This window comes from Balaenoptera physalus, assembly GCF_965194825.1.
Source record: "Balaenoptera physalus genome assembly, chromosome: 21".
In the NCBI taxonomy this organism is placed as follows: Eukaryota; Metazoa; Chordata; class Mammalia; order Artiodactyla; family Balaenopteridae; genus Balaenoptera; species Balaenoptera physalus.
The window spans coordinates 39,449,940-39,468,149 of NC_138902.1; the positions used below are offsets into that span (position 1 = coordinate 39,449,940).

The following is an 18,210-nucleotide window of genomic DNA, read 5'->3' on the forward strand; positions in this document are numbered from 1 at the left end:
AAAAGTTGGCAATTGAAATGGAGTTTAATGCAGGTACCAGCATAAATTAAATATACCAGATTAGTTTTCAATAAAACTGAGATTAAACGTTAAGAGTGGAATTAACGAGGTTGGTCATTGAGAAGGTAATGGGGACTTAAAACAGGAAAAGAGAAACAGAGACAGACAGACAGTGATGGATGCGGAGAGACAGAGACAGACACGTGTATATCCTTCATAATCTCCAAGATCAGGCCCCCGCTCCCCCCTCACATATTGGGAACATTATTTTTCTTTAAGCTACCCTGCTTGGGGCAAAGCTCCTTAACCCTTTCCAGCATATGAGCACAGCAAAAACATAGCCGGTTATGACAGTGAGTAGGGAAAAAATAAAAACAGAAAAAAATTTCATGTTTGTTAAATATAAGTAACTGAAATAAAATTTTCTTGAATTATCCTTTTTAATGATTCTTAGGCTACTTGCATTTAGAGGCTCACCAATCATTGCTGTGCTCACTAAAACACTTAAAATTCTCTGTCTTTAGTGAAGTAGACACCCACATATGCATTAATCCAATTGAGAATAGATGTGCCATCACACGTATCTAGGTAACAGCTTATCAGAAAGATATATTCCTTACTTTAATAGCCAAGCTACGTTCATTTTAAGACCTGAAATGTTCAGTGCATTTAAAATATGAAAATCTGTAGTTTCCTAAGGGAAAACAAGTAGTAACAGTGTTGACTATTTCAGAAAACTTTTGTCCTCCTTATGTGATATGATTATAAATCTAAGTCTTTGTGGATTCTGATGCAAATTTTAGATACTTCAGAGAATCTCAGTCAAACTGAGAACCTTGAAATTACTATGTCATATAAAAAAAACTTTGTTGTTATTTTATTAGGAGGGCTGATCAGTTAATCCAGGAAGATAAGGATGATGTCATTCCATACTGCGTAGCCGTTGGCGATGTGAAAAAATTAGTCCATTTTTTTATGTCAAGAGGTCAGCTTAAAGAAGCTCTGCTTGTTGCACAGGTACAAACACGTAACGACACGGGCTGGACACACTGGGAGGGGCGTGTGGGAGGGGGAAGGGCATGTTCACGTGATGGACAGAGTTGTAGATGGCTTGGCTTCTGCCCACCTCCCGACCTTCTTTCTTGGACATTTCGGTCACCCTCTCTTTGCTCTGGCCACACTGAACCTATTTTAGATCTTTAAATATGCAAGCATCTCTGAACTCTGGCCTTTTCTACGCTGCTGAACGTTGTATACACTTGAACAACTCTAGTAACCATTAACTTGAAGCTTCATGTTGATACAACAGAGTTCATGGGTTAGTTTTTTGGGGTTTTTTTGTTTTGTTTTTTAAATTCTAAGGGTATCTCCAAATCGTAGTATAAATTTCAAACATCATTTAAATATACTTTGTTCAAAAGAATATTCTGAAATTGGTCCATTATCAACAGTTAGCTACAGATTAACTAAAGATTGCATTAAATTCCAGGCTGCTTGTGAGGGAAATATGCAAACCTTCCATGTTTCGACACCTAAAGGATCTTCTTATTCTGATGATATCTACAAGGAAGACTTTAACGAGTGAGCGATTCGTTCTTTGTTGGGGATCAATATTTTTTTGTGGCTGGTTTCCCTTGAGGAGCTTTTGCGAGCCAGGCAGTTCATCCTTCTTGGCACGCAGAGGACTCGTCTGTCTCGTGTCCTCAACTGCATTTCTCACCACAGCATGCGTCCCTAGACGAGGAGGGAAATGTCAGGCACATAGACACAGCCGCTGCACATCTTATGTAGCTTCCAGAAAAGCAAACTGCATTTCAGTACAGAAACTGCATATAAAGCACCTAAATCCCTAAAATCTGATCAAACCTGCTGGGGAGGAGAGGCAGTAAAAGTAAGATGTGCCGTTTATTAATGTTTCACCGTAGACTCAGTGTGGATAACGTCTCCCTGCCATCACTCAAAATCCATGACCCTGGTATTAGCACCTGGAAAAACATCTAGGCCTCTTGACATAGACACACTACTATATATAAAATAGATAACTAATAAAGACCTGCTGTATAGCACAGGGAACTCTACTCAATACTCTGTAATAACCTCTATGGGAAAAGAATCTAAAAAAGAGTGAATATATGTATATGTGTAATTGATTCACTTTGCTGTACAGCAGAAAGTAACACAACATTGTAAACCAACTGTACTCCAATACAGATTTTTTTAAAAATTAAAAAAAAATGAAATCCAAATACTTAACGTTTTTAAAAGAAATGGAAATTAGGATTCTCCAGCCTTTTGACCTTTTTCAAATCTAGTAATCTACCTTCCTTTGCGTCTTCTCTTAGCTCCTATCATTGCCCTAGGAAATAAGATATTTAAACTTTTAGGACACTTAACAAGTAAAAATGATCACAAAATGTTAGGCAAATAATGTGTTGGGACTAACGTATTCCTTCCTGGTGTTTTGCTGTTATTCTCTCTCATTTCTAAACTTGGCATTTTAAAGATCTAAAGATTACACCACCCCTGTTTCAGTCACCACCTAAATCTTGAAAAGTTTCTGTTCAACCTGTAATTCTTCTAAGGTTAACTGCCCCTATAGCTGAGGTATAAATTATTCGATGTAGGATGGGAAATTCTGAAAATTTGGCTTTTCTTCTGAAAAGAAGAAAAATTGCAGGGGAGAGCAGGTAGCCTATCAGCTCATCTGCTAAGAAAGACTGCTTTCCTGATTTTCCCCCCAAATCAGGCTTTCTACCTAAACCAAGGATATAAAATTAGATCTTGTTTGATCCCTTAAGCAGCTTGTTATAAAAAGGCATCAGTTCACTTTTATGATGACGTCCTTGTTTTTATATCCAGTACGTACACTTTTTCTTCCTAGACTCCTGCAGGAAGCCTGCAGAGAGCTGGCGGAATGGTATTTTCAGGACGGCCGGGCAGTCCTAGCCGCGTGTTGCCACCTCGCTGTGGATAATATCGAGGTACATTTCAAATTGGCTCATGTGAATGAAAAGCTCTTAAGATATGTCATGATGTTTGAGAGGGAATAATACGGTGACTTTCTATGTAAGATCTGGTTTTTGCATGCTTTCCAAGCCCGAGCGATTACATGCCCAATAAACACAGATAAACTCTACAGACTATGAGATCTTTTTATTTACCTATTTATTTTTATTACAAGAGACATATTTGTAACAACCTTACTTTAAGTATTTCATCATATATAAGAAGCAGTAGTGTGGTAAAGGGAAGAATCACCGGATTTGGACTCAGAATCCCTGACTTTTGAAAGCAGCTATTTTTATAAATACTTTAGTATATTCTTCACAAGTTATGTTTTTGAGGGATTTTTCATTTGAGCCTCTAATATAATAGGAAACCACTAAGTAAAGATGTGGGTTCTATTTTGCACGTATCCTTAGCTATATTGGCCTAAGGGATAATTGATAGTCATTGTACAGTATCGAGGAAGATTTTAAGAATTTACTTTTTTTCTGATAGAGAGACTGAAGGACATGTTGAGGATACTGCAGAGAGACTGTTATTAATTAATCACAAAAATGTGAGCAAAGGTTCGAAACTCTTAAATTCTGACCTTATAAAATGTGCTCTGTGTCCCTTTATCAGCTTTTCCATCTGAAAACTGTAGTTGCCCTTACATAAGTACTGTAGACAAATGTTAACACTCAGTTTTTATAAGAATAATCGAATATAGGTTGATACAACTTTATCTGCGTTATGAGATGAAGTAGGGGAATCATGATCCTACCCAACATCTATGAAACTGAAGGAATCCTTTTCTCATTGAGCAAGCTGGCTATGGCGTACCTGATTCGCGGAAACGAGCTGGAGTTGGCAGTCTGTGTGGGCACGGTGCTTGGAGAGCTGGCAGGACCCGCAACCCACTATGCGCTCGAGCTGCTGGCGAGAAAGTGCATGATGATTCCAACGTGGTGAGCATTTCTACAAAGAATAGTTTCATAGTGATGGAAGCATTTTTTGAATGTTGCAAGTTGCTCTTGATAAGGTGTGTGTTGGGAGAATATAGGAGCTCCCTTTTAGATAAAGATAAGATGTGGGCATGAATTAAGAGTGAGAACTACCATGGCTATGTAGCGAAGTCTGCCATCACTTATTCTAAAGTAGCCCAGTTGTAATGTGTAATATTTCAAACACATAAAGCACCATGAGACTGTAAATGTGCACTTCTTAAGATTATCAGGACCACGCAGTCCCACTTTTTAAATTCTGCATGTCTACACTCATTCTTGTCAGATCTTGTGTCTAAGTTTGAGGTTTAGAAAATAAAGTCACTTTTCTAATGGAGAGTAATAATAAAGATGGTGTAGCCGGACACTTGGAACAAACTTGGGCTGTGCTCTAAGAGGCAGACCCCGGGGAGTCCCTGGGGGACCTGGAGCTCCAGCTCACAGCAATTCTTCCTCACGTCTCAGGGCAGTCTTTCATCGTGGAGGAAGGAGATGGCGCTGTCGCTCACGTGTTTGTTGAATAAAGATGATTTTAGACCTCTGTCTTCTCTTTCCCCAGAACACGTAGAACCTTGGGAAGTTTCTACATGAGCTTGTTTATGAGGGCTTTCACCTCTCCGCACTGTACACTCCCTGCACACAGGCCCCCGCTCTTACGATGGAGCTATTCAGACGCCACTGTTGAACACTACAGATGAGAATCGTCATCACCGCTAACTAACACTTGCGTACCGCTCTCTGTGCGCCATGCACTGTCGTAAGCGCTTACATGCAGCAGTTCACTCAGAACTACACAGTAGATGTTGATTCGCCTCTGGTCTCCATAAATGGAGATTTTTAGAATACCAACAATGGTATTTTTAGAATACCAACTCTTTACTAAGAAATGATCATTAACTGTTTTTGCTTTATTGCTTTGCAGAATGCCAATTCATTTATATAGTTTATATAAAACCTAACTACAAGGTAATGAGAACAGTTCCTATAACCTAGGTACAAAATCACTCATGATTTTATACTTTAAACCTGTGTAAAAAATGAACTGTGGCTTTCTACAATAAAACAATAATTAACTCAACTAAGCAAATTGAAATGCCAGGACTCAAAGCTACATAAACTGGCTCCAGGGTTTGCACTCTTAGCTACTGTCTTAGTCAGCTGGGGCTGCTGGAACGAAATGCTACAGACTGGGTGACTGATAAACAGGAGAAATTTAATTTTCATGGTTCTGGAGAGTGAGAAGTTCAAGATAAACTGGCAGGTTTGGTGTCTGATGAGAGCTGGCTTCCTGGTTCGTAACGGGCTGCGTTTTTGCTGTGCTCACGTGGTGGAAGGGGTGAGGGCGCTCCCTGTGACCCCTTTTATCGGGGTACTAAATCCCATCCATCGCGGCTCTTCCCTCATGACCCTATGACCTCCCGAAGACCCCACCTCCTAATACCATCCCACTGGGGGTTAGATGTCAACATAGGACTTTTGGGGGACACAAACATTCAGTCTATGGCAGCTGTCACACTACACCACCTCCTCTTCCAGGGCTGAGTCAGAAAAAGAGCAGTGCTTCCCGGTCTCCTTTCCTGTTGGATCTGGGGGCTTCAGAGAGATTCGGGAATCTCAGAGTTATTCTAATTTTTACCCATATCTTACAGTGATATAAGAGCTCCCTCCCCCATCAGAATGGAGTGATGCCCCACCATCAGTCTCAGACTTAAGTGTACCTAACGCAGACCGTCCCTCGAGAGGACCCGGTTCCATCTCTCAAGAACTATGGTAGTTGGCTCAGACCCAACCGAAAGCATGAGGTCTAACTCACACTACTTACCCACAAAAGTGACTGACGCTGTGCCAGAAGTCATCGTCTAATTCAAATACAGTGTGATTACTTTTTTAAAAAAAGTAAAGGTAAAAAGTAGCAAAACATGGATATTAAATTCTAAAGAGGTTTCAAAATCTTCCACCTGACTGTATGTCTTATTGCTTTTAATATAAAACAAACTCCTCCTTCCTTTTAACTCCCTCCAAGAATCCTTTCTTTATATAGCCATAGATTTGTGTACCAGAAACCAGGATAAAGTTCAGACGCTGAAATACATGGATCTGGCTTTTTTCCAGGTGAAATCTAATCCTAATGTAATTTTATAAACCGAGAACATTTCGTGTTTTTTACAGTTACTGGTAAAAGTTTGCTTTTTCTTGGTTGTCATTGCCTGTTCATGGTATTCAAATTTATTTTCTTTTTAGCTTTCCATCCACCGGATACAGGTATTATCTAGTTTTATTAAAATGTTCAATTAAAAATTCACATATTATTTTATTTTATTTTTAGAATACCAACTCTTTACTAAGAAATGATCATTAACTGTTTTTGCTTTATTGCTTTGCAGAATGCCAATTCATTTATATAGTTTATATAAAACCTAACTACAAAGTAATGAGAACAGTTCCTATAACCTAGGTACAAAATCACTCATGATTTTATACTTTAAACCTGTGTAAAACATGAACTGTGGCTTTCTACAATAAAACAATAATTAACTCAACTAAGCAAATTAAAATGCCTGTTCTATAGTGAAATTTAAGAGTTTGGATCATTTCACTGGTCTATATCAGTATATAGAAATATATACACACATTTTCCCCTACTGGCATACTGAATTTTCAATAAATAGTGAATTAGCCTAAAAAGTAAATAAAATTAGCTAGAATTGCTGTAAATTTCTCTGTATCAGGATATGATTCTAGGATAAGAAAGTCAGACTTTTGTCTGTAGTTCATAGAAGTTAAAGTAGAATTTTAGCACAGCTTTTTTAAACACTGTAAAAGCACATGATAATTTCTATATTCTCATGGACATTATGAAAAACGGCTATTAAATGTTAGTATCAGAAAACATAAAGTCATACTTTTTATCAAGAACAGATGAATTAGTCTAATTTGGAACCTGTAAAAACACTCAAAGATTTACTTGCCCAATGATGATAGAGAATTTGACACATACAAATGATCCCTATTCCTGTTCTTTACTCACTGTATTCTGATGAAACATCTCCCTAATATTTTCTAAAATAATTTATTCACTTGAATGACCAATTTAGATTTAGCTGAAGGCTGCGCACAAAGAAGGCGGAGGAGGCTTTACTCCGAGTCCGCAGCACAACCTTTGTAACTTCACACCTGGAATGCTGTCTATTCTGAAGTCATGCTGAATGTCTATCATTTTCTTGAAAATTGAATAATAATATCGTAAGCCATTAAAAATTAGTGATTTCTCACTTATGAGGCGTGAAACCAAAACCCCTCACCTCATGATTTTTAAAAATGATTTTATACAAAATATTTTCATGTGAAGCTGTGAAAGTCCACACATTTTTTAAATGTCTGATTTCAAAATGATTTATTCCATTGATTAAATCTTTAGAAAGCAAATCGGAAAACTGCATTTCTATCTTTGATTTCCACCTAAAGTTTAAGAAATATGCAGAATACCCATACATCTAAACTTAAAATATCTAAATAGCCATTCGTTTTAGTGAGCTGGAAAATACAGTTGTCCATTGTTGGCAAGTGTAGCAGAAGTTGATGAGAATTAGCTTTCACAGAGTCTGCCTTATAATTCGCTCCAAAGAACACGTCTAATACTACTTAGTTTGGTTAGAGAATTATTCTATAATAAAATTAATTGTAAATATATAAAGGCTCAGTATTTAGGAATTTCATAATACGTTTTTTCTTCATGCCCTTTGGTTTCTGTAATCTACGTTTAGAGGAGTTTCATAACTAAGTAGGAAATTAGTACTGTTTATGTAAATAGAAAAGCAAGGGAGGTGTAATGAGTCTTCTTCCTTTGAAATAGTTCTAAAATGTTATTTTTAGGCCTTTTTTTCCTCATTGAAGTTTCCCCTTTTGTTATGTGCATAGGAATTTGGCAGTTGATCTTCTCCTAATGACTCCTGATAGTGAACTACAGTTAGTAAAACTCTGTGCTTTCTACCCGGGGTGTATCGAAGAGATAGGTGATCTTCATGAGAAGGTATGCTGACTATATTAAGTATTCTAGTTTGGAATGCAGTGCTGTGATTTAATTAGCTTTAGGTTTGGTCAAATAGTGATGCACGCAGAGAAATGAATGTACGGTCCCGTCAGAATCCTCTCATAAAGACAACAAAAATTATAACAATAAGGAAGAACATTTATTGAGTTTCTACTATATGTTTGGAACTGTTCTAAATTTTCACATCTATCTGTTATCTATCTGTTACTTAATTCTCATGAAACCCTGAAAAGCAGGGGGTACTGTTCCTAATTTATAAAGAAAGTGAACTCAGAGAAGGTAAGGAACTTGTAACTAGTTAACGGTGGGGTGAGAACTTCAACGTTTGTAACTTCCCATCCCAAGCCCTTTCCACTTTGCATCTTAAGGTACAGGTATGCTAACTTTAAAAATAGGCAGTTTAGGATCTTTAAAAGAATTAGTGAAGTATAATAAAATTGGCCTGCTTATTCTAAAGTGCTTTTTAAAAATGCTCCATTACAGAATACAGGAATTTATATACCAAGATTACATATAAAAGCAATCAAAATGTTCAACAATAGGGAGATTGTATTAATTACAGTACATTTCTATATTGCAGTGCTATTAATCCATTAAAAAGGTCATGAAGTTCTATTTTTATTGACATTGGTAGATGGCTATAAAACAAGTAAATAAAAAGCAGATGATAAAACTATGTACACACCATATGATTTTCATTTGGAAAATCAACTGTGTACATATTTATTTTATTTATAGCACAGTACAGTTCTTTTAAGAAAAAGATGATATAAATAAAACATTTTCTCATCTTTAACTCTCAAAATAACAGAGTTTTCTTATATGAACCTTGATTTTCCCTGCAGTGGGGAATTGGCCCTATTCATTCAACAAGGGATACTAACTGAGTATTTTGTTAATACAGATAGACCAAAAGTGTGTGTGAGTGTGTGTGTGTGTGTGTGTGTGACTGTGTATGTTTATGGTATCAGGGAAAATACTTGTGAAAGGATAAATGTTGGAAATTACCAATGGGTTGTGAGATTATAGGTGATTTTAACTTCTTTATACACTTTGCTCTGTGAATCACTTTTTAAATGATCTGTGCTTTGCTTTATAAACATGACTAAAGTTATTTTTAAGTTGAAATTAAAATGCATATGGAAGGAGGCAGGAGTGGATTTTTTTCAATTATCCTTTACATTTACTGTGTAGTGTTTCAGCGTACACTGACATATTCTCTGAGGCCAGAGGTGCGGTGTTAGTACGGAGGCTAAGAGAGGCTAAATCCTTGTCTGTGTTTACACAACTATTAATGAGGGGACAAACACAGTATTCACCTGGTCTTTTCATCACACATCCTGAAAGGGTATAATTGGACTCTCTGGCAGACTTCATTAATAACTCTTTAGAAAGACTAGTTAGTATGTGTGTAAAGGTGTTAATAACTCTGGAGAATTCCACAAGTAAGACTAAAAATCATAAATACATATATATATACATATTTTGGCTGCGCCATGTGGCTTGCGGGATCTCAGCTCACCAACCAGGGACTGAACCCGGGCCATGGTAGTGAAAGCCCAGAATCCTAACCACTAGACCACCAGGGAACTCCCCTAAAAATTATATTTAAATATTAAGTTATATAGCTTTTAGAATTTTAAGATAGGATAAGAATTACAGGAATGATCAACCTACTCTTCTTATATTCTGTGTCAGAATGAAATTTCAGTGGGAACCATTTGTTAATTCCCTCTACTCTCAGAGCATGTAGCAAAGTGAAGAAACTTTTCTCTTTCTAACCAGGCACAGTTCCTAGCACATAGTAGTTGCTCAGTAAATAACTGGCATTCAGTGAATAAAGATGGGGAAACAATATGAAATGTCACATACATGAGAGCTCTTTTAGTTTAGTTTGTTGTAATTTTTTGGAGAGAGTTTGAGGGATCTAAAATATTCAGTTTACTTAAATTTTTAACAATGGAAAATATGAAGCTGTGGAATAAACGCATTAATAAACAAATTGAATAAACCGTCTTAGTAACGTAAGGGGATGTAAAAACTAGTGAGGAGGAACTAGAGTGACTCAAAGCAGATCTCAAAGCAGAGGAGACGGGTGACCCAACCGGGGATGAACCACATCATCTGCGGTCACAGCACAGAATATTTTTTGCAGCGGAAGCTCCGTCTCAGTGGTTGCCAAAGACCAGTAAGACAGCAGTAAACTGTGCCTGTGTTGCTTAGAAACAAACCAACAAACTTTAACACCTAAACTGCAAATATCATGAACATGTCAGAATTTTATCTAAAATTAATTTATAACTTAATTATAAGTTAAAGTATTGATTTGAGTTATTAATTATTAAGTCATTAATTTATAACTTAATTCCCGTCTACGTTATGGAAGCGGAAAAACTTACATGAGGGAGGAGTAGACTCTCAGTTTTAACAGAAAAAAACATTATTTGAAAAGACGGGGAGTGTTGCTTTTCATTTTACGGTAATGCAATTTCATAGGCTCAAATCTCCACTTTGTGGCATTTCGGAATGTCAAAGCTGAAAACGTTGAGAGCTTGTCCTGCTCAAAATAAAGTTGCTTTGTCTCAAGGCCAAGTGAAAGTAAATCACTGTGTAGAGAACACGTAAGCATGCACCTTTTATGTTTTCTACATTTAATGTAGTTTTTGAGACTGGTCGGTATATTTGTTCTAAAGTAACTCATTTCAGCATTTCCTGCTCAATTACATTTGCAGGTACTAATTCTAGTATCACAATCAGGACAATTTACTTCCACCTCTTTTATTAGGTATTTGTGTGATTAAAACTACTGGCTCATTAGGTAATACCCTATTTATTGTTATTAGATCTTAAAGATATTCCCATAAATGTATGCTTTTGGTACAAATTATTTCATTTACAACTGTTCTCAGCAACTTTAATGAGGAGGCATATTGGAAACATTTAGCACTTAATACTATTGCTTTTATCCCTATAAATTTTAGTAACAGTGTCATTAAACCAATTATTTTCTAGTGCAAGCTACCCACAGTAGAAGAATGTATGCAATTAGCTGAGACAGCCCATGCTGATGGCAATATATTTGAAACTATAAAGTATTACTTGTTAAGTCAAGAACCTGAAAAAGCCCTTCCTATTGGTATTGACTTCATCAAAGGTACGTGTTCAGTTGGTAGTATAATTTAAAATCTACTCTTTTATTTGGTATTTTCTTTCATATTGATAAAAAGGCTTAAAACCAAGCACTAGCCATCCTGAATTTAAAGAGGAAAGAGATTGCTGAGTGTTTGGTATCGGGACCTGATTGTGATCTAGAAAATAAAGAAGTAGATAGCGTTGACCAGAAAAGAATAAATTACATAAGTTAAAAATTGGATGAACAAGTTTTAATCCTATTATTTAGAGAATCTTTTATTTGGTTTTATTTTGCCAGAATATATCAGTAGTTCAAATTGGACTTTGGATACCATTTACCCTGTTCTTGACCTACTGAGTTATGTTCGTACTGAAAAATTAGTCCTGCATACATGTACTGAGTGAGTACTTTTTCTCCAAAATGCGTAACTGAGCTTATGTAATGTTTCAGAATGGCTGTATTGTTTTTTTTTAATTAATTAATTTATTTTTGGCTGCATTGGGTCTTCGTTGCTGCGCCCGGGCTTTCTCTAGTTGCGGCGAGTGGGGGCTACTCTTCGTTGCGGTGCGCAGGCTTCTCATTGCGGTGGTTCCTCTTGTTGCGGAGCACGGGCTCTAAGCGCGCGGGCTTCAGTAGTTGTGGCACGTGGGCTCAGCAGTTGTGGCGTACGGGCTTAGTTGCTCCGTGGCCCGTGGGATCTTCCCGGACCAGGGCTCGAACCCATGTCCCCTGCATTGGCAGGCGAATTCTTAACCACTGCGCCACCAGGGAAGATCCCGCCTGTATTGTTTTTGGTGTTCAGATCAGGAGATAAGATCATCTTGGACAGATAGGTGCACGTGTAGAAAAATTACATTTTAATTTGTGTTATTCTTAAGTAAAAATACAGAGGTCAGTTTGAAACAAATAGTAAATCTTAGTGGTCCCATTTCCTAATACCTAGTGTGTTATGTGTATGTACACACAGACACACACATACACACCTGGTTCAAATAGGACCAATTCGGAGCTTTGGGATGGTTTTGGACCTCATGTCCTCGGTGGTCTGTCTAGTGGTCATATCTCTTAAATCTCCATGTGTGCAAAGCATACTAGGTTGGGGAAAGAAGTGCAAGTGCTAGAAAGTAAAAAATAGACACTATCCTTGAATTCAAGTATCATTTAAGGACATTGTTATCCATGTAACTAAAATCCCGAGACCACATATATTTATACTAGAGGTTTTGGGCTATTTTTGTTGCAATGCCATGTGGAAAAGATGGTGCAGAGCCTGTGAAACTTTGGCAGTCTTCCCCAGCTGGGTGTGCAGGAGGTGTTCTCTGCCGTTCCCTGCAGTCTGCACAGTATGCCAGGAATCCGTCAATCCGACCCAGTGCATTACTCGGGGAGAAATTACATGAAGGAACAGACAAGGAAGAGAGAAAAACAAGAAGGCAGAGTTAAATATTACTTAAAGACTTTTATTTCAAAATACAATTTATGTTATTGTGTACATGTCTGATCAGGAGTTAACTGATGAATAAAACATCTTCAAGTTTAGAAAATTTTCTAAGCATATTTTGCTATAAATGTCACCCATCAAAATACAGAGACACAAGTACAGTAACTGTATATGAGAGCAATGTACTGTACCTCAAGTTATGGACTCTTTAAAAATAAATATATTCTCTTTTAGAGCTCGAAACGAATTGCTGATATTGTGTGGGTACGTTGGTGCTTTGCTGGCTATCAGAAGACAGTACCAAAGCATCGTCCCGGCACTTTATGAGTACACGAGGTAAAAGCAGGTTCTCTTCTACTGTGAAATTAGACAAGTGCCTTTCACTGAGACGGTTAGCGTCTAAGTGCATCATAGAAGCAACAAATAACATCTTGCACTCATCCATTTATTTACTAAGCATGTGCTTCATAATAAAGCAGCAGTAAACGATATGAATTAGCAGTGAACTGGGGTGTAAATAACAGAAATCCTAATTCTAGCTTAAACACTAAGGTTTCCTGGTCTTATGTCAAGACGCTTGAGGTAGGCATTCTCGGGCAGATTCCATCGAGGATCTGGATTTTTCCCTTCTTTCAACTCCGACATTCTTGGCTTCCTTCCTCTTACCTGAGTGACCCAGGGTTACCAGGTAGCTCCCAGCCCTCTGGCTATTAGGTCTACATTCGAAGCAGAAGGAGTGGTAAGGGTGAAAGGATGGAGACCGCAGAGGGCAGGACCCTTTGATTCAGGAAGGAAAGTTTTCCTTAGGGCTGTGCACCTACAACCCCCTGGCCAGGACTGTGTAACCCTACTTTCAAAGGAAGATGAAAAACTGTGTATTTTAGCTTTCCCATCTCTGCAGTGGAAAAATGCGAAGTATATTGTATTCAGGTATAACCTACCTGCCAAACTCCTGTATTTTCTAACAGCTTGCTGAACATCAGCCATTGTGCTTAAAGCTTGTCATACTCAAAAGTAAAATCCAGTGCCCCTGGGGGGAGGTCTGGTGTAGCTGTGGGCCTGACCAGGGGGCAGCAGAGATTCCTGCTGTCAGGGCTCTCAAGGAGAGATCTACGCCGGCAGCATGACCACAATTCGAAAGCAACTTTTAACACTATTTAGAAAATATATTGTAAGAACAGTAGGATGTATCACATGGAATTAATATTATTTAATGAGCTGTGTTCAGCTCTATATGACTTTGGTAATGAAAGAGAGAAAATGGTCCCTTGAAAAAATATCACCAATACAAGGAAGGCATTTTATTCCTAAGGCAGGAGAGACTTGAGACAGTGTGGCTGGGTTAGAAACGTGTTAGTTCAGAGGGAGAAACGCGAGCTCCGGGACCTGCCTGTACTCTGTCCCTCTGAACCCACCCTCTCACCTCTGTGCGGACAACTCACCCTTCTGTACGCAGGCACAGCGCCTGGCTGGACGCCCAGCAGCTCCCTGACCTCAGTGCGCTCAGAATCAAAGCCATCTTCCTTCTCACATCTATTCCTCCTGGGTTCGCTCTTTCTTCTGATGATGTCATTATACTTCTGTTGTCCAGAATCAGGATTAGGTGTTCTTCCTCACCGTCAACATCCAATTACGCAGTAAATTCCCACACCCGCACGTTTCTCATTCTCTGGGACCCACAGTTACTGTCTTCACTAACTGTCCCCTGTGGTAGCTCTTCCTCTAGTGACCCTACCCCCCCCGTCACCCCTAAAACGGTTGCATTAGCCTCCCTGACGGTGAGACTCCCCACTAGTGAACAGATAACATTTTACATCCTTAGTCTTAATTTGAAATTCCACAGAAGTCAAATTCCGTCCTTATCACCCACTGTGTCCTTCTACATGTTCTCTACTCCAGCCAAACTGAAACACTTGTGACTCCCCGTACACATGTAAGCTTTTCTCTGGTATTTTCACAGTGCCCTCTCCACCTAGTTACCTTGGCTTTTCTCCTCACTCTTTAACAATGCTCTCTCTACAGTAGATCATCAAAAACTACTGGGCAGACAAAGTACTACCAAGTGCAGAATTGTAGACAGGGAAACCATATGATTTAAAGAATTTGTTTTGGAGCCAGGCTACGTTATCAATAAAAAAATTTTAAGTCAATAATTTGAGGTTGAAAAAAAACAAGCTACCAACTGATTTGAGATAATATTACTGAAATGTTAGGGGTGCATGTGTGTGTGGGGAGGGTATTTGTATATTTTTTCTCACCAATTCTGATTGTGTCCCAGCAGAATGATGACAACCAGCAAGAATTAAACATAAGATATAAATGATAGAAATGCTTACTTTTAGTCTTATATCATCTGTAAGGTCTTATGTTCTTTTTCTTTTTATCTCCTAAACAGCTTTTACTTTTAAATTTCAACCAAATAGTTCCTTGAAAAACATACTGAGTTTGTCACTTATGGAAACTAGGACTAGTAATTCCTTATCTACAGCCTCATAATTAACCACAACATTGTATCTGTTTTCCGGTTTTCTATACACAGATGTGATGAATCACTGCTGTCACTGTCTCACTGCTTTTTTTCACACATCCCCGTCTTTAAAGAATTGAAATCAGCATTTCCATTGCTTTCCACTAATTGGCATTCTTTTCTTACTGTTCCACTTGCTTTCTAAGAGTCATCTTTAATACGGAGACACACTGGACCACACCGTAGCTGGCCGTGGCTGTTACTCAGCAATGCTCGGCCTGTCATCCAACCAATATTTATTGAATATTTTTGACCTGCCAGGGACTTGCACACACACACACACACACCCCTACATGTATATATTTACATATACACATAGATTTGTGAACAAGAGTTGTTAAATCTGAAATGGCAGTTATTTAAAGTTCATTTGCTCTTTTGCTATCTTTGTCTTGGATGGCAGATGTTAATTTCTTTTTCACGTGTTTCAGTCAGCTATTGAAACGTCGGAAGGTGTCAGTGCCTATAAAGATTGAACACCTTTCTGAGGAATTGGATGCGTGGAGAGCTTGCACACAATCCGTCAACCGGTGAGTGAATCTGATATAAAAACTGGGACACAGAAGGTAGCACGTAATATTACAGACAAACTGATTGAAAATTCGGTTGTCTCGTTATTCATCTTGGCAGGATGATGAATCTTGGGTTATTTAGCATATAGTCAGTAATAATTTACAACGCTCTTTCCTGCCTTTTTAAGTCCTTCATTTTACTGTAAATTGAGTCTAAAGTTGATTTGCCATGTTTTATAAAGGAGAACTAAATAATCATCAGGGACTGCTTTTTACCCCACCCCCTTTTTTTTTTTTTTAGTTTATTTATTTATGGCTGTGTTGGGTCTTCGTTGCTGCACGCGGGCTTTCTCCAGTTGCGGAGAGCGGGGGCCACTCTTCATCGCGGTGCGCGGGCCTCTCACTATCGCGGCCTCTCTTGTTGCGGAGCACAGGCCCCAGACGCGCAGGCTCAGTAATTGTGGCTCACGGGCCCAGTTGCTCCGCGGCATGTGGGATCTTCCCAGACCAGGGCTCGAACGCGTGCCCCCTGCATTGGCAGGCAGACTCTCAACCACTGCGCCACCAGGGAAGCCCCATCAGGGACTGTTTTTTAATCTAAACCTTAACAACCCTGTGATTCTATAAAACTAAAAATGGAACATCTGTTGAAAATATAGATCATCAGAAGAATCTCCCTATACACTCCCTTCTGATTCACAAAGAGCGGTTTATGCAACTTTACTGAAGAGACTAAAAGAAGAACCACTCAGGGGAATTATTGGACCAGATTATGTGACCGGATCAAACCTGCCCAGCCATTCTGATATTCACATCTCTTGTCTCACAGGATTAAAAATCCAGGTACAGCGTAATGTCAGGCATAAATTGTGCACGTTCATCTTTTTTATTTGTTTCATTAGTTTTTGAAATGTGATCTTAAAATAAGCACAACCTGAATAAAAGTAGGTACCTATAAAGAGACCTGAGGCCCAGTGAGAAAATATTGCCCTTAAAGCTTCCATATTTGGTATAAATGTTTTGTCTCTCCTTGAAATAAATTCAGAGACATAGTCATTGTACTGTTATCATAAAAGCAATTCATATAATAGATATACTTAGTAACAAATGTTTTAAAAGACATATAGATCATATCCTTAGGGAAATTAAGAAAGACAAAGCAACAATCAACACAGTTACAAATTATTATATCTCAGTAGATTAAATTTAACTTTATAGTCTCCATTTGTATTTTATAAACACAAAGAAAGCAATTAAAAACTGTTAGATGTATAATATATCATTGATATATTATGCATATTCTTACACTGACTTACTGAACTTTTCAGCAATTAAAAATTACGGGGATCAATTATGAGGGATGGCTAATTCCCAAGGAATGGTCCCTCATGCCCCGTCAAAGTAATGATGGTGAACGATGCCAGAGCCTCCCAGTGTGACCCAGGGGTGCCATTATCTCCAGAAAATAGAGGCGCCTTCATCATCCCAGAGCCAGGACCGGATGTAGGTGTCCCCAGGAAGTGAACAAAGCTGAATCCCCATGAAATGCTAATGGAGACCAGGTGGGACTAAAAGAATGCCACCTCTTGGGCACATTCACATTTTACTAAGTGGATTCTTGTATTTCTGATGTAACGTAGCTAATTACATTTCTAACACTGACATGCCAGGTCAATGGAGAAAGGTACGTGGGGGGATAATCACTCCAATTAAATATCTTGCTGCTAATGTAAACTCTACCTATAGCTTGACTTGACGCCGGAAACAAACTAAGTCTTCAGAACACAGCAATATATTCCAAACCAGAGACAGAACACATAGTTGTATACGTGCTTACCCACTTATGTTCAGAGATAAAGAACCAAAGCAGTAAATTCAAGAACTTATGATTAAGAGCAAAAACCATTATGCAGTTTTCAGAATACATTTTCAGTGCCACTCACCGCCTTGCATGTACTTCTAGAGCTCGACACTTTCCTGTTTCTCCTCTTCAGGACTTTTTCTCCATCTGAGACACACGGATGACCTCCACAGGCTAACCTCTCTGCACTCACACACACATTAGGAAAGGATCTACTCATTATCTTACATACACTAGGGCGCAAATGACTGATTCAGAGGGGGGGCTACCCTCCTAGGATATTTCTGTTCCTGCAGAAAATCAGTGTGTTCTGCTTAAAACTAAAATGTCAAGTACCTGTAAATAGGAAGCTGCCTACTTCGTGTAATGGATTTTCTAATATCTAGAAATAATTTACTAACAACAAGCTGTTACCATTTGAAATCATGATAAAAAACCTGATAACTTTAGAAAGTAATGAAGAAAGTAAGTTTTTATTTCATTTTGTGTTTGTAAAATCATGCTTTTCCTTCTAAGAGCTGGGAGATACACATTGAAAGTTTTTTTTGGATTTAGTTCTTCAGAACTACCCTCGACATACAAAATAGCTGAGATAACTAAATTATAGATATGCTAGTAAATCACAGGGTTGACAGGACTTTAAATTATATATACACATATATAGCAGTGTATTTTTCATCTTCTGGAAAGCAGGTT

General features: G+C 38.2%; 1 protein-coding gene across 8 annotated transcripts in view; it reads left to right on the forward strand.

Moving 5' to 3' along the window:
* Positions 1-18,210, forward strand: part of WDR17 (WD repeat domain 17) — a 95,825-nt gene that overhangs the window by 76,899 nt on the left and 716 nt on the right. For 7 of the 8 annotated variants that reach the window (XM_082444084.1, XM_082444085.1, XM_082444078.1 and 4 more), the window contains 11 exons: positions 885-1,017; positions 1,490-1,581; positions 2,882-2,981; positions 3,814-3,953; positions 6,231-6,251; positions 7,908-8,019; positions 11,053-11,194; positions 11,471-11,573; positions 12,849-12,950; positions 15,573-15,671; positions 16,313-16,496. In XM_082444084.1, coding sequence (XP_082300210.1) covers positions 885-1,017; positions 1,490-1,581; positions 2,882-2,981; positions 3,814-3,953; positions 6,231-6,251; positions 7,908-8,019; positions 11,053-11,194; positions 11,471-11,573; positions 12,849-12,950; positions 15,573-15,671; positions 16,313-16,496 — 1,228 coding nt within the window. The remainder of the gene's footprint in view (positions 1-884; positions 1,018-1,489; positions 1,582-2,881; positions 2,982-3,813; positions 3,954-6,230; positions 6,252-7,907; positions 8,020-11,052; positions 11,195-11,470; positions 11,574-12,848; positions 12,951-15,572; positions 15,672-16,312; positions 16,497-18,210) is intronic. The other variant, XM_082444082.1, reaches the window with a different exon arrangement.